The 17,992-nt window shown below is 39.9% G+C and overlaps 1 protein-coding gene across 1 annotated transcript in view; it reads left to right on the top strand.

The window, feature by feature from the left end:
* The window catches only part of LOC128618522 (melanin-concentrating hormone receptor 2), a 9,354-nt gene extending 375 nt beyond the window's left edge, over positions 1-8,979 (top strand). Inside the window, exons 1-2 of the mRNA XM_053642160.1 lie at positions 1-34; positions 8,202-8,979. The exon at positions 1-34 is cut by the window's left edge and continues 375 nt beyond it. Coding sequence (XP_053498135.1) covers positions 1-34; positions 8,202-8,835 — 668 coding nt within the window. The 3' untranslated portion in view covers positions 8,836-8,979. The remainder of the gene's footprint in view (positions 35-8,201) is intronic.
* Positions 8,980-17,992: the final 9,013 nt, after the last annotated feature.

Raw genomic sequence — 17,992 nt, 5'->3', positions numbered from 1 at the left:
CTGTGGGCATCGTCACTGTGCTCTGCATCGACAGGTGAGAGGCGCACAGGGGGGATGGAAACACTCCATACATCCCTGAGATCATCAGAAGTAAAGGAAAGCACTTTTCTTTCCTCTACCCTCAACGCCACAGCTTTTGAACATTCACCGTGTAATCTTTCACTCCATCAATTAGGGTAGCACTTTTAAAGCTTTACCCTAAAATCTAATTACACCTCATGCACCTTCACAGGGATGAGACACGCGCCAAAGGTACACAACATGTACAACATGTACTCCAGCAGCAAGGAGAAGTTCCATTTAGTACCTTTATTTAAGAACAGCAGGCAGTGGAGTTTGGTTTTCTCTTTGAGTTAATTAGGTATTTATTTATTTATTTATCACATACTTTTTTTTTTTTTTTAGTTTGTTTCTTGATAACAAGCAATGAAAACGCATCTCAATAGGATACTTTTATTAAAGGCTTTTTTAAAAACATTTATTTATTATTTATTTGTTTGTTTGTTTACTGCTAACAACCACTATTCACTACGGAATCCACTTCTTTCTCTCCATACTTTCCTCTGCACTAGCATGATTTAAGAACAGACAAACAGAAGAAATGTTTATTATTATTATTATTATTAATAATAATAATAATAATAATAATAATAATACGATTATTAATACAGGATAGGAGAATGACCGCGTCTCAGACTGAAAATTTTGTACTGTTTGTATTTATTTATTTATTTAGTTAGTTAGTTAGTAATTTGTTTATTTGTTTGTTTGCTTGTGTCACGTTGTAGAATTTGAGGCGGCTGAAAATGCAGACTATAAAAGTGAAACGTTTAATAAAGTGTCCAACTAAGCACAACACAAGACTTACATGGAACAAAGACGAGCATGACGTGATACATGGAGACGGAACAGGCAACGCGAGACAACTCGGGCAGAGCAGGATGTAATTATTTATATATATATATATATATATATATATATATATATATATATATATATATATATATATATATATATATATATACACCTGTGCTAATGAGCTAAACGTGAAGCAGGTAATTGAGACATGTGACATGGTGCAGTGGCTGATGGGAAACCTAGTTCCTGGTCCTTCTCCAATATTACATGACAGTTTGTTTATATAACAAGCACTATTAGCTACGAAGTTCACTTCTTTCACGTCGTTCAACCCTATGCGCATCTATAGCCAGATTTAAGCACATAGACAAGTTATGAATCATCATCATCATCTAAATCAGCAGTTCTTGCCCTGTTTTGCAACCCGTCGTGTTTTATTATACATGTCTTTAATGGGTGTCCAGGTCACAACACGTCATCCACATCACGATATTTTGTCATTTAATACACAGATGGACAGAGTTTCTTTGCAGTCCTCAGTTGTGATGTTTTTACATCCAACATTCATCAAGTACAGGCATTTGCTGATGGAGCTTCACCCTCCAGACTGAGAAGAATTAATTGATTGGCTCGAGGAAGCGTGAAAAAGGTGGTAAAAACTCCATTTCCCTGGCAAGACTGGAGTGGTGAGACTTGACATCTTCTCAGAATACCACCTTATTAAGTCATACCACTCCACCTTTAATCTCTGCGATGACAGCGCTGTAAAGCCGCTCTGAGAAATCACCAAGCTGGTCAGCGTTGTACGGGTCAGTGGTCAGAGCATGATGAATAGCACCGTTCTCAGAGATTGCAGCACACTTTATGTTTTCCCGGAGCATCCACTGTGACCTGTCTGTTTTTATGCCTTCGCCGCTGAGTGTTGGAAGCGTTATAGTCTGTCCGTCTGTCCGAGATTCTCCTTACCGTGATAGCTCGAGAACGATCGGTTGCATGTTTGCAGGATTGGTATGGAGTTATGATTGTAACCAGCAGATGAACTTTAATCGATTTTGGAATTGATCCAAATAAAATTAAGGTCACAGCAAGGTCAAATGTCTGAAATGTTCTCTAAGAGCTTCCTTCAGGTTTGAAGTATATTTTCAGGTTATTTCTGCTAGACAAATTAGTAAGAAGAAGGACTAGGCTTGGTGGTGGTGGAGGCACCTCCGTCCACGTCGTTGGTATCGAGGTCGACTTGTTTAAACAAGCCTTGTTGTCAGTTCGCTAATCAGACCCGAGAGGGTAAATAAAATGACAACTTTGAAGTCTGAAATCTCTCCCACTTCTGATCTAACGTCTCTAGCCCTGTAGCTAGTCTGTGGTTCAATGAGCTGCCTTCAGCTTACATAACTGCATGCGGTTGGCTGTGACCGACGATCTGCTACTGAAGCTCTTCTAGGAAGGCTTTCCTTTAGATTTTGGTTGAGCACGAGTGTGCTCAGTAAGCTGTGTCTTCACGTGAGAGGAAATTCAATAGTGGTCAATGTGAGAAACAATGGAAGTGTTATTTTTTTCCCTACCTTATCGGTTTGTCCATTTCCCAAAAAATATGGTCGATCTATCCTCCATCATATCTCCTGATACAGTTGACGTCTACAAATGACCGAACATGTTCTCAGACGAATGATTAGTCTACAAAACAAACTCGTATCATGAATCCCGACTCATTCAGACTGTAAATGAACATCGCTTCATATCACTCCAAAGTGTTTTGCATAAGTATTCACCCACCTTGAACATTTTCACATTTTATAGTGTGACAACTTGGAACTAAAATGGACTTAATTGAGATTATAGGTCGTGAATCTAAACCAAATAGTCAAGACGATAGGTTGCGCCTTTTGTTTAAAACAGTTTTTTTTTTTTTCTTAAATTATGGACTTGACAGTGCTCCATGGGAAGTGCTCTTAAATGGGAGATGCATACATCATCCATCAACACAAAAACTCAACAAAGGATGTATTTCTTAGGGCAGGTGCAAAGTTCCATCTACCCCAGGCTATACCGGTGCAGTTCTATACTGTCGCTATAAAAAGCATCCTTACGTCTGCCATCGATATCTGGTTAGGTGCAGCTTCCTCTGGTGAAAAGAGAAATTTGCAACGCACCAACAAGCACCTTGCTGATTTCAAAAACTACCAACAGGAAAGCGACTCCACTACCTGATAACAAAAACCGCACGCCATCCAAACAGCTTCTTTCCACTGGCAATTTCTTTTATTAACCAGGAGGACTAGGCAGCATTCAGTGATCCCTACAGCGCTGTCCTGCCAGTAACAAGCAACCTCGCTATCTAAATGTTATTACGAATAACTGTATTCCTGGTTCCTGCACTACATACTTGCATATCATTATTATTATTATTAGTAGTAGTAGTAGTAGTAGTAGTATTTTTTTAATTTTACAAGGTAAATATTATTATTTTAAATATTACTAATAAATAGTACTATCTATGAAATATTTATTAATATTGTCATTACTATACATCATTGCTGTTATTTATTATATATCACAATTCCGTTTAATGCACCCCAAACTGCATCCAGCTGCTATTTCTACCTCCACTCTAATGTAAATTACAACTGAGCCTACCATTTTCGCCCAAGGTGCAATATTTGTATGTTAGGATGGCATCGTGTTCACCAAGAAAAAATTCCCAGTACATGTAAATGTGTATGGTGAATAAAAAAATTCTTCTTAAAATGTACATTTTAGCCTTGGCACAAAGCGCTACATTTGGTGGAAACCCTACACTTCTCATCAAACTAACCAACAGTGAAGCACGGGGGTTGGTAGCATCATGGTGAACGTTACTCTTGGATACGTAGTTGCTTCGCTGATCAATACTCTCTTTATTTGGTTACTGAGTTTTGTTGGACGGCCTACTCTAGGCAGAGGCGCAGTTGTGCCATATTCTTCCCATTTTTTTAAAACAATGAATTTACTGGTGCTCTACGAAGTGGTCTTTTAAAAAAACCCTGACTGATACTTTTCCAGAACCTTGTCCTGGATTTGTTTTGACACAATGTTCCAGATAACTCAAGTGCAACTCGAATCTGAGTTAACTTGAGACATCACCTCTGCTCAGTGAAACGTTATTCCTTAAGGAGGAACCATAGCAGAAGCTAGAAAAGGAAAAGCGATGCTAAGGTCGATGTTTCTATGGCAGATTTTATTTACATTAAGTGAAAAAACAAACAAACAAACAAACAAACAAACAAACCCTAATTTCCACGTGTGCTTTTCGGTTCCGGCGAAACGACCATCATGACCAGGACATGTTTTAATTGGAGAACTGCGTTTAGCTAATACAATTTAGAAGCATTTTATACACAGATAATTAAGTGAGATCGACGATATAAATATATGTACAGAATACAAAAGTAGGTTACTGCAGGGGAGCTGTGTAGGAGGCGATATAACTTTATGAAGAAGGCTAACAGCCAGCAACAACAGCAGAGGTTGTGTCAGCTGTGGCTCCGGGGTGAAAAAAAGGCAAAAGTGTATGTATATCTTACAATGAAATGTGGATGTATACTAAAAAAAAAAAAAAAAAACCATCAAAGAATCCAACTAAAGAATTCCGATTGGTTATGACCCTGATGTGGAGGAGGCGGTGCGTGTTTTTATCTATTTATAGGGCAATTTGATGTATTTTACCCTCTTATCTCTCATCTATAAACACCTTTACACACAGTACTCTTACCTACTTTTAAATATTCCTCATGTTAACACAGAGCCTGCAGCAGTCCCTGAAATGAACGACTTAATGATTTAATATCAACATTTTCTAACGTGCATCTTTTTTTTTTTAATGATGCGTGAACGTGTTCAATCTTTCAATGATAAATCTAAAGCCTCGACGCTTTTTAGATTATACTTTTTTTTTTTTTTTTGGGTACATGACCTTTACCTGCTTGTCTATGCCGTGCGAGTGTATGTCGTAGCGTCCGCTTGTGATTCGTCTGTGTTTATCAGTTTTGATCTCGATTGCAACGAGACCACCCGTGTAAATAAAGGAAATAATAAGAGCTGTTCACAGGACGTCAAAATGGTTGGAGACATCAGCCGTGTGACTTATTCAAGGATACAGGAAGGGAGATGAAAACTATAGAATTTATATAATATACTTTTTTTTTTTCATTATTAATACATTGCTTGATTAATACATGCCTTTTCGCCCGTGTAACTCTTAAAAATTCATTTTACATACATGTTTTTAAAAAAATGTAATATCACTGAGAAAACAAATGCCATCCATCCATCCATACATCCATCCATCTTCTATACCGCTTATCCTTCCTTCAGGGTCACGGGGAAACCTGGAGTCTATCCCAGGGAGCATGGGGCACAAGGCGGGGTACACCCTGGACAGGGTGCCAATCCATCTCAGGGAACACTCACATACACACTCACACACCCATTCATACACTACGGACACTTTGGACACGCCAATCAGCCTACCATGCATGTCTTTGGACTGGGGGAGGAAACCGGAGTACCCAGAGGAAACCCCCGCAGCACGGGGAGAACATGCAAACTCCACACACACAGGGCAACGGCGGGAATCGAACCCCCGACCCTGGAGGTGTGAGGCGAACGTGCTAACCGCTAAGCCTAACTGAAAAGATCTGAGCATTTTTTGTGATCGTTCTTCATTTCATCCTAGGGCTGTGCAAACCTTCGCGCTCCGCTGCATCAGCAGTAGCTCTTAAAGATTATTTCAGTAGGATCTGATATGACGGTGAATACAGAACAGACACTGAGGTTTGTTTGTTTTTTTTCCACACCAAAGTTGCAGAACATGTGATGTCCCGAGTGTGTTAAGAAAGAGATGCTTTAATAACTTGAGGACTGAGCCCCACAAAGTCCTCTATGCTGTAATATGATAACATTTCATGGTGATGCTTAGCCCTAAGCCCTCTGCTCACTACACCTCTTATGGAAGCAGATGGGGCCTGCTTGTTTTGATGGGTCATGTGCTTTCCATCATCTCTTATTGAAGCATATGATCCTGCAGTGCACGAGATTTGCCAAGGACACTGTCACACACTGGAAAGAATTTATCTTATGAAGAAAGGAAGCAGGCAATTGGACTTACCACTAGTTCATGCTATATTTGGACATTTGTATGCGTGTTATTCTTGTTCTGTGGCTCTATAATAACACTATATGTCATTGTAATTAACGGCTCACGAGTCGCAGGGAGAATGTACTCGAGGGTGCAATCATACGACTGCGTTACATGCGTTCCCTTCCACAGATTAAACACATTAACGTCTTGAAGAAAATGAACAAGTGTCTGTAAAAGTATTGTGGCTCATTTGAAAGTTTTACTGAAAAGAAGTCTATGAGTTCATATTAGGGCCAAATCGTCCTCAGGCAGTGTGAATTCACATAGCGTGTGACTGAGATTTTCACATTTATTTGGAGTAAACAAAATAATTCAAGGCTCAAAACACATTTTTAAATGTTTCTGAATGCCCTCATTTGACATCTGTGTGTTTGTACACATTTCCATCAGAACCTATTAATTCTGCAGTTTGCTCCATTAGTGGAACACTGTAAATATTCTGTGTAGAATCCTATAATATTGTGGTTCACCCTGTCAAAATGGAGCCTAAGAAGAACCCATTCAAGAAGCTAAGAATCCTTCATTGTCTACAGAGCCCTTGAGGAACTTTTTTTCTTCTTCTTCTTCTTCTTTTCTTAAATGTAATCTAAGTGGGTTTGCAGCTGTTTAAATCAACAAATGGCGTTCAGGGATTTCATAAACTTAGTGCTGTTTGTCTTTACTCTTCTAAACCTGCGTACTGGAATGATTTATAACCCCGCTATCCCGTGTCACCCAGAAGAGGATGGGTTCCCGTAAGGATCCTTCCTCATGTCATCTCAGAGAGTTCTTCCTCACCGCTGTTACCTCTGGCTCGTTCATTAGGGATCTAATCTAGGGATCAACATCTGGATTTCTGGAAAGCTGCTTTGTAAAAAGCACTGTACAAATTTAATTGAATTGGACATTTCTAGCTCTGGAGCTAATGCTGCTCATGCTGGACATTAGAGCTCAGGGCTTTAAGATAAGATACTCAAGTTTGGTCTCGAGCCATTTTTTTGTATTAACTTTGACTTGTCTTGGATGTATTGCCATTTGTACTCACTATATATAGCCTTGGTCTCGATCTAGTATCAGTGGCATGCATGTACCCAATAAAATACTAGTGGTAACCAAATTATATGCATACATCTACGGTTTGGAATGATTCTGCAGGATTCTGGGTAATTCTCAAGGTAATTTGCTAACTTGGTCTGGCATATATTAATCTGAAGTAAAGGTTTGGACTCACAAAGGATTTGAGGGCTTACAGTCATGATATTGATTCAGTTTTGCTTATGTTCTTATGTAATCTTGGCTTGACCTCGACCCCTTTAAGACTTGGTCTTGACTCAATCTCATCTTGTACTTGACAATAGCCGTCTTGACTACAGCCCGCTAGAGCTAAACTCTTACCCAACAACCTCTCGGCTGTATGGTTCGGTTAGAGTCTGCCTCACTTATAGGTGAGTTTAGAAACATGCCCTACTGCACCAACAGTGCTGTAGGTTTTGTAGTAGTCAAAGGTTTGACTACTGATTACTCTGACACGCTCAAAGGTGGAGTGAAATTTGATGGAAGATGAAGAAATAAATAGCTGGAGTTTCGATGCCAAAATGTCTTTGATTAATCTTAATAACTGGTAGGGTAGGTGTGAATGAGTGTGTGAACGTGTGTGTGCATGGCGCCCTGGTATGTGATGGCCTGGCATCAACTTTACAATGTTCCAGGGATAGGCTCAGAAGCCACTATAAACCTGAGCAGGATAGAGCGCTAAGTGAAGATGGATGAATGAATGAGTGAGTGAATGAATGAATGAATGAATGAATGGTAGAGTCCATGTTGAGTCAATTGTTCAACAGTTCCCAACAAAACCCAGCTTTAGTGCCCCTACTGACACCCCATTTCGGTCAGCAGTGAGTGTAAAACCAACAATAGTATTCTGACTACTCTATAGAGAACATTAGTGAGAGGATCTTTTTTTTTTTTTCCCATTAAACAAATTTTTTAAAAAGCTTTTAATCCTTTTCCTTGCAGGTGGCTGGGTATAAACATTGGATTATCAGGGTTTCTAGAACGTGCAAACAAACTGTCATTCATAAGTGTTGGGATAAACTGGAATTACTGGTTGTCATCAAAAGATTTGAATTATGATACAAATACGTTATGGTGTCCAGATTTCAACTCAACCTCTGGTCATTTTCCAAAGGTACATTGCCATCGTCCATCCCATGTCTGAGAACCGCACCATCCAGGGGACCATCATCATCAACCTGGCGGTGTGGCTCGGCAGTTTCCTCCTCACCATCCCTGTCATGATCTACGCCAAGGTAATCTCCAAGAAGCACTCTAGTGTCTGCATGATAAACCTTGACGGTCCCCAGGACATGTACTGGTACACCCTGTACCAATCGACGCTGGGTTTCCTCGTGCCCCTCATCATCATCAGCACCTTCTACTCACTGACCCTGTACCATGTATTCCAGTCGATGCGCCGGGTCAAACGCAAGCAGTCTCTGTGGGCCAAGAGAGCCACCAAGATGGTTCTGATGGTTATTGCACTCTTCCTGCTGTGCTGGACACCGTATCATGTGATCCAAGTGATCAACCTTGGTATCCAAGAGCCCACATCGGCCTTCGTCTATGCTTACAACATCAGCATCTGTCTGAGCTACTCGCACAGCTGCATCAATCCACTCATGCTGCTGATCTTTGCGCAGAACTATTGTGAGCGTCTCTGTCGTCATCGCAAAACACGCAGCAACATGTCCAAGACCACGGTGAAGACGGAGGGATGCTCTAGCATGAGTCCAGATACCGCCCACCGCCTGACCATCATCTAACTCCTGCTACGTAAATCTAGCCTACTTTGGTTTGTCTATTTAAGGGAACCCTTTACATCAGAACCCTACAACATAGGAGTTTTGCTGTCAGGGAGGATGTTAAGAAGAACCTGTTCATTAAGCTAAGTATGCTTCATTTTCCAAAGAACCTTTTAAAGAACCCATTTTTACTAAGACAGTAGTACACGTCAGTCTGCACCATATCAACAAACAGTGTGGAGAGATTGATCGAATTTAGCACTGTTATGCAACACCTGTATACTGTAACGTGTAGAAGGGTTCCCTTCTCAAGGTTTCTTTCTTATTCCCCCTCTGGATCTAAATCTACATCTGGATTTCAGTAAAGCTACTTTGTGGCAATGTGGCAATTGTTAAAAGTGCTATACAAATCAAATTGAACATGCCGCTCGGGATAAAGACCCGGGTGAGGTCGGGACATAAAGACGGATCCACTGCCTACGTTCTTGAGAACCAAAACGAAACATCATTCATTAGATGGAAAGAGATACAAAGCCACTGCTCGTGAGATGCTAGTAAGTCATGGCAAATAATTGTTTGTAAAGAAAATACAATGTGTTTGTTGATGTATTCTTTTGTGTTGTATTGTATGTGTGTATTTTTTTAAGCATGACCGGGTAATGTCTTTATATTAAAGTGTCCAGACATGTTTCACGATGGTTGATCTATGCAAAGACAGTCAGAAGGGATGACCCACAATTCCATACTTTGTAAATGCTAAAGGAAAAGTCCACCCTGAACGACTCGCATATCATTATTTATAAGTAACATGTGATCTTCAATGGCGTCCAAGAGGTTGTCTTTTGTATTTTAAACTTCTTTCGTTAATATGTTGGTCTGTTTTCCATTTACAACCCCGATTCCGGAAAAGTTGGGTCAGTATGGAAAACGCTGATAAAAACAAAGAGGAATGATTCGAAAAATGTACTTTGACTTTGATTTAAACAAACAAACAAAAAAAACATATAAAGACAAGGTATTTGATGTTTTATCTAATCAACTGTGTAGTTTTTTTTGAAGATGAACGTTTATTTTGAAATTGATGCATGCAACACGTTCCGAAAAAGTTGGGACGGGGTGATTTAGGACTAATAGCGATGTGACAAGTTGAAATAAGAAGGTGACGTGAGGCAATCGTCTAATCGTAGTATATAAGGAGCCTCCAAAAAAGGTCTAGTACTTCAAGAGCAAGGATGGGCGGAGCCTCGGCAAGGATGGGTCGAGCCTCGCCAATCTGCCGACAGATGCGTCAGCGAATAATCCAACCCTTTGAAAACAACATTCCCCAAAGACCAAATCAGTAGGATTTTGGGCATTTCATCTTCTACAGTGCATAATATAATTCTGGTGCATAAAGGGCGAGGCCGAAAACCACTTCTGAATGCGTGTGATCTCCGATCCCTCAGACGTCACTGTCTTAAAAACCGTCATGAGTCTGTAATGGAGATCCTGACATGGGCTCGGGAGTACTTTGGTAAACCTTTGTCATTCGACACCATTCGCCGCTGCATCCACAGATGCAAGTTAAGGCTTTACTATGCAAAGCAGAAGCCGTATATTAACACTGTCCAGAAGCTCCGCCCACTTCTCTGGACTCGATCTCATCTGAGATGGACAGTAGCACAGTAGAATCGTGTTTTGTGGTCCGACGAGTCGACATTTCAAATAGTTTTTGGACAAAACAGCCATTGTGTTCTCCGGGCCAAAGAGGAAAAGGACCATCCAAGCTGTTATCAGTGTCAGTCATGGTATGAGGGTGTGTCAGTGTCCATGGTATGGGGGTGTGTCAGTGCTCATGGCATGGGTAACTTGCACATCTGTGAGGGTGTAAAATGTACACATTTTGGAGCAACGTGTGCTGCCATTCAGAGCAGGACAACGCCAAACCACATTCTGCCCAGATTACAAGCACATGATTGTGTAAGCAGAGAGTGCGGGTAGTCCTGATATAGTCCTGACCTGTCTCTGATTGAGAATGTGTGACGCATAATGAAGCGCAAAATAAGTCAACGAAGTCCCCGTACAGTTGCACAGCTGAAGAAATACATAATAGATGAACGGGGGAAAATTCTGCTTGCTAAACTTAACCATCTGGAGTCTTCACTCAGCGTCCAAACGCTTAATACGTGTTATTAAAAGAAAAGCTGATGTTACACAGTGGTAAACAGTTGACTGTCCCAACTTTTTTGGAGTGTGTCGTAGTCATCAGATTTCAAATGAGTGAACGAGCCGAGTCCGAATCTCTGCCGTATTTGCTTCGTATACTGTCGCTGCATTGCATCCTGGGACTTTGAAGCCAGCGTTTGCACCAACATCACTACTTCTACGCTGGATTTCTCTGGAAGATGGCGAGAGAGGAAAGAAGCTCTCGTTCTTTTGTTTTTAGGAGCTAACGGAGAAACCTGACAATCGTTGGGATTTTTATGGAAAGTTTTAGGCAGCCGCTAACTTCAAACACGAATAACAAAAATACAACGACAACCAACACGTTAGCACTAGAATCACTAAACACATAGCGAATATTTCAATAGAAACAGATTCAGTGTATTTTAGGGTGGAGTTTTCTTTTATTTCAGCTCTGAGCAAAGCATAGCCGCAGCTATTTCTTTCCATGTTATTAATATGCAATTTGTTAATCTGTCTTTATCATGTTACTTAAATGTCTTATTCATTCACTCATTCATTCATTCATTCAGTGCTGTGTTAATTTGTGGGCTTGTTGTGAATATTGGCTTTGCACTTCATGGCTACAGGGAAGAGTATGGGCTAAATCAATTGTAACCACTGTTAATGTTAGAGCATTTGAATACCATTCAGTGCATGGGATACTTTCCAAAGCCTTCAACTCAGATGTTTCTTGGTATTTGAAATATGAAGAATTTAATATATATATATATATATATAACAAAAATCTTAGATGCTACACTAAATGCAGAACTTGATGAGTGTGAAGTGTGACCATCTCATGTTTTTTTTTCTTTCTCTTATATGCTATTATTTTTCCTGTTCTCCACCAGAGGCACTGAAGAACATTCCATCTTAACGTGTTAAGCTTCAGTCACGTGTAGCCGGTGGGATTTCCGCACCCTGAATCGGCACATTGTAAAGCAGTGTAAAGTTCGAACTGAGTGATGTTGGATGCTCTACATACAAGCTATAAAACTGACTAGCACTTTGTAGAACGGCCACTTCTTTTTAATCGTACGGAGATTTATCTACGCCGAAATAAGTTAAATAAATGTGAAGATGTGGAAAAGGTTTCCTGTTTGTTTGTCTATACACGTAATCTGTTGAAACCCAGGATATCACTCTCATAACTAGCACAAACTTCATTTTATATTACACGTGGGTGGCTTGGGAGGAAACCTGTTGCTGTGACTGAATTCTGGAAAAGAGCCCAAAAAAGACGAGAAATCGCTGTTAGTTAAATTTTGTTCATTAAATGCCTGTAACACAGGTTCTCACCTCAACTTCAAGAAACTAGAAATAGACAGTATTTCATCAAAACGACGTGGGAATGTTGTTACTTACATTCTAACCGTGCCTAGGCTGTCTGTAAAGATTGTGTGTTGTGTAAAGGAGGCCGTTTAACAAACGCAAACCTTGCTAGCTAAGTGTGATTTCACTTTTTAAATTATGCTCTATTACAGAATTTCATGCCAATACATCATCATATGTAGACCTGCAGATTATGTATACACGTGCCAAACAGTCAGCGTTTTAAAAGGGTCCATGGGCGTATAATATCCATCCATCCATCCATCCATCCATCTTCTACCGCTTACTCCTTCTAGGGAACCTGGAGCCAATCCCAGGGAGCATCGGGCACAAGGCGGGGTACACCCTGGACAGGGTGCCAGTCCATCGCAGGGCACACTCACACACACACTCACAGGGTGTGTAATATCCATTATCTTTATTCCTTTTAATTCACACGTAATCTGTATACATGCAGTTTCAGCTGGGATTCGGCGTTGCGCTGTTAGAGCTTTGCATCTAGGCTTCCATATTTAAAAATTCTCCACACATACTACTAACGAGTATAGATTTATTTATTTATTTATGTATGTATGTATTTGGCATATTGTTATCAATAAGTCCTACATGACAGGTTTTTTTTCCATTTAAGTTTACTCTTTTTTTTGTTGAAAGACAGTGAAAGACATTTTGATAAAGTTTTTAGGATAGTTATATGCATTAAAGGTAAAGGCGTAATCATGCCAGTTTGTGATCCGATATTAGCTGTAAAAATGCCGCAAATCAGAGTCAAATCTTCAAATACAGTTTGCTCCCTTTTTATTTTTGGAGGCTACCTGATTTTTAAAACGCTAGAATTTTACTTCTGGTTGAAATACAGGAACATGTTTCAGTTCAGGAAAGTCAGAGCTACATGCTGTAGAGTGTAAAATGGCGACCTGTCATCGTATGAAGGGTTTTCCCAGGCCACCACACATGTACATTGTCCTCTCAAATGAGAGTGTGAAGATCTATACTGTATGTCAAGGGTTTAATGACAAAATCCACAAACATGAAACAGGCCAAGGCCAATACTCAAATACGCCACAAGATTTCCAAGATGAAAGGGTAAGAGCAAGGGTCAGACACAATAAAACAACAGCAATACAAAAGGCTCAGAACGAGCTACACAAAAGAAAACTACCAGCAAATCTTCGCAATTAACATAATGAACCATGGCTGCGTCCGAAATGGCGTACTACCCTACTATACAGCAGGCGAAAATCACTACGCCAGAGGGGGAACATGTCGGAATTCTCAGTAGGTGGGAAATACCCGGAGGGCGTACCGCTTACGGCAAGATTTTACCGTGTGCAACCGATGGACACTACGAGACTGAAAATTCCCATAACGCGACGGGACTGGTGCGGACGAGCTCAGAAAAAAATGGCGGAAGACAGCGCGTCGGACCTTTTTAAGGTTAAACAGGACTCGTTTCACAATACTTGAATAGATTGTTAACTTGTTGAAGGTTAAAACAAGAAAACAGTCACAACGTTTGAAACCGTTTGTGTGATCTCCATCACGCCTTAACCGACCGAGCTAACGGCAACGAAACTACCTCAGCCTGTTAACCCCGCCCACATTACATCACTAATTCAGTTCACTTTCCTGATGTGCATTTTGCCCTTAGTGCGGTTGCTTTAATCTGGTGGTCCCTTTAAGATTTTAATGTTTATGATGACACTGTAGGTCACGCGACCATGCCAACATGGCGGGTGTAGTATGTCCGGGATTGTATTCATACTACACACACATACTGACTAGTACGTACTGTTTCAACAGCCGTGCAGTAGGTACTGCATGGGATTCAGTACGTACTGTCACGGTGCGTGATTTCGGAGTGTGATAGCACAGGAAGAGTCTCTAAAATTCAGGAAAGGGGGGCCTTTGTTGGCGTGGTGGAGGAGAACGTCCCTAACGGGGACGAATTTGCAGAACACCTAGGACCGGTCTGTAACATTTTTAATGTTTGGCTGTTAGTTTATTCACTTCTCTAGATAAAGTGGAACTTTGCTGCTTAATACTAAATAAATCATATGAACTTAAATTATATAACCAGACAACCATGCTCCACCCATATTCCCTTTATCATTTCTCCCCGAAACTTAATTTACTAATAAGCTAAACTTCTGTCTAATTTTAACCGGGAACATTTCCTCTGATCAAATCCACAGCATGACATACTTTATGTTCAAATTAAGGACGGTTGTGGGTCAGTGGTGCATTTTTATAGAACTCGTTAATGTATTTATATAGACAGATTCTTTCTGTAAACAAATGCACATGCTCTTGGAGGCACGTACAAAGTCCTCTTGTGATAAACACACAAACAACAAGGCCCTTTTGTAGAAGCCTGCTGATAAAAGCCTGAAAGAAGTCCTAAGCTAAAAGCAGACTGTTATTGAGTGTGTTATAATAAAGAAAAAAATGGCACTGTATATCTGAGATCAGGGGGAAAAAAAGTGATTGGCGGTTCATTGGCTTGGTGACAAGCTAGAGTTTTCATAAACTTTGGTTGTTACAAATTAACACTGACATTCGCAAATGCTTTTTGTCGACCAGAAGGTGATAATTACCATAAGGCAATGTGAAATGATGTGAAGACATATTAATATACCTGAAATACACCGATTTTAGTGTGTAGTGGATCAGTTGTTTAATTTAGTTCCTTATTTATTTTAAATAATTTATCTACGACTCTACTAAAACGTGAATCCCACTTTTGAAAAACTGACTAGCAGCACAAGCTATAACTTACACCCTCAATCGCACACGAGAAAACTTCACAGAGCTCAACCATTAGCGGTCAACCATTTCATAAAAAGTGCAAAACAAGGGTGTTTTTCAGAAGCCTTGCTTTTATCTAGGAATCTTATATCTCACATGGTGTAACTGGCAGTGAGAAAGTCTGTTAGAGGTTAACCACAAGATCAGTGTAGAGCCCTTAAGGGTCGAACGCCTTGTCAAGGGAATAACATTGCCTAAGCCTCAAATCCACAGAACAACATACTTTATGTTCAAATTAAGGACTGGACTGAATGGAGGTAAATGTCTTCTACATTTAAAAAAAAACAAAAAAAAAAAACAACAAAAGGCTACACTTAAGGAATGCACTCTAGGGGAGAGAAAGCTGATTAAAATATATTAAAAATGATTATGCTACAGCACAATTTTGTACGTGTGTACTTGCAGCCACAGTAATGATTAATACATTAAAGAGCTGAGGGAATTGAGTGCTAAGGGAATATAGAGTTGAGGGAATATAGAGCTGATGGAATATAGAGCTGAGGGAATATAGAGCTGAGGGAATATTGGATTGATGGAATAAAGAGTTGAGGGAATATAGAGCTGAGGGAATATATAGCTGATGGAATATTGGACTGATGGAATATAAAGTTGAGGGAATATAGAGCTGATGGAATATGGAGCTGAGGGAATATTGGATTGATGGAATAAAGAGTTGAGGGAATATAGAGCTGAGGGAATATATAGTTGATGGAATATTGGACTGATGGAATATAAAGTTGAGGGAATATAGAGCTGATGGAATATAGAGCTGAGGGAATATAGAGCTGATGGAATATAGAGTTCAGGGAATATAGAGCTGAGGGAATATTGAACTGATGGAATATAGAGTTGAGGGAATATAGAGCTGAGGGAATATTGAACTGATGGAATATAGAGTTGAGGGAATATAGAGCTGATGGAATATATAGTTTATGGAATATAGAGTTGAGGGAATATTGGCCTGATGGAATATAGAGTTGAGGGAATATAGAGCTGAGGGAATATTGGACTGATGGAATATAGAGTTGAGGGAATATAGAGCTGAGGGAATATAGAGTTGATGGAATATAGAGTTGAGGGAATATTGGACTGATGGAATATAGAGTTGAGGGAATATAGAGCTGAGGGACTATAGAGCTGATGGAATATTGGACTGATGGAATATAGAGTTGAGGGAATATAGAGCTGAGGGAATATAAAGTTGAGGGAATATAGTGCTGAGGGAATATAAAGTTGAGGGAATATAGTGCTGAGGGAATATAGAGCTGATGGAATATTGGACTGATGGAATATAGAGTTGAGGGAATATTGGCCTGATGGAATATAGAGTTGAGGGAATATAGAGCTGAGGGAATATTGGACTGATGGAATATAGAGTTGAGGGAATATATAGCTGAGGGAATATAGAGTTGATGGAATATAGAGTTGAGGGAATATTGGACTGATGGAATATAGAGTTGAGGGAATATAGAGCTGAGGGAATATTGGACTGATGGAATATAGAGTTGAGGGAATATAGAGCTGAGGGAATATAGAGTTGATGGAATATAGAGTTGAGGGAATATTGGACTGATGGAATATAGAGTTGAGGGAATATAGAGCTGAGGGACTATAGAGCTGATGGAATATTGGACTGATGGAATATAGAGTTGAGGGAATATAGAGCTGAGGGAATATAAAGTTGAGGGAATATAGTGCTGAGGGAATATAAAGTTGAGGGAATATAGTGCTGAGGGAATATAGAGCTGATGGAATATTGGACTGATGGAATATAGAGTTGAGGGAATATAGAGCTGAGGGACTATAGAGCTGATGGAATATTGGACTGATGGAATATAGAGTTGAGGGAATATAGAGCTGAGGGAATATAAAGTTGAGGGAATATAGTGCTGAGGGAATATAAAGTTGAGGGAATATAGTGCTGAGGGAATATAGAGCTGATGGAATATTGGACTGATGGAATATAGAGTTGAGGGAATATTGGCCTGATGGAATATAGAGTTGAGGGAATATAGAGCTGAGGGAATATTGGACTGATGGAATATAGAGTTGAGGGAATATAGAGCTGAGGGAATATAGAGTTGATGGAATATAGAGTTGAGGGAATATTGGACTGATGGAATATAGAGTTGAGGGAATATAGAGCTGAGGGAATATTGGACTGATGGAATATAGAGTTGAGGGAATATAGAGCTGAGGGAATATAGAGTTGATGGAATATAGAGTTGAGGGAATATTGGACTGATGGAATATAGAGTTGAGGGAATATAGAGCTGAGGGAATATTGGACTGATGGAATATAGAGTTGAGGGAATATAGAGCTGAGGGAATATAGAGTTGATGGAATATAGAGTTGAGGGAATATTGGACTGATGGAATATAGAGTTGAGGGAATATAGAGCTGAGGGACTATAGAGCTGATGGAATATTGGACTGATGGAATATAGAGTTGAGGGAATATAGAGCTGAGGGAATATAAAGTTGAGGGAATATAGTGCTGAGGGAATATAAAGTTGAGGGAATATAGTGCTGAGGGAATATAGAGCTGATGGAATATTGGACTGATGGAATATAGAGTTGAGGGAACATAGAGCTGATGGAATATAGAGCTGAGGGAACATAGAGCTAATGGAATATAGAGTTGAGGGAACATAGAGCTAATGGAATATAGAGTTGTGGGAATATAGAGCTGATGGAATATTGGACTGATGGAATATAGAGTTGAGGGAACATAGAGCTAATGGAATATAGAGTTGAGGGAACATAGAGCTAATGGAATATAGAGTTGAGGGAACATAGAGCTAATGGAATATAGAGTTGAGGGAACATAGAG

This window comes from Ictalurus furcatus, chromosome 14, assembly GCF_023375685.1.
Source record: "Ictalurus furcatus strain D&B chromosome 14, Billie_1.0, whole genome shotgun sequence".
Classification (NCBI taxonomy): Eukaryota; Metazoa; Chordata; class Actinopteri; order Siluriformes; family Ictaluridae; genus Ictalurus; species Ictalurus furcatus.
The sequence above is the reverse complement of the archived record's forward strand: the minus strand, read 5'-3'. Positions and strand labels throughout refer to the sequence as shown.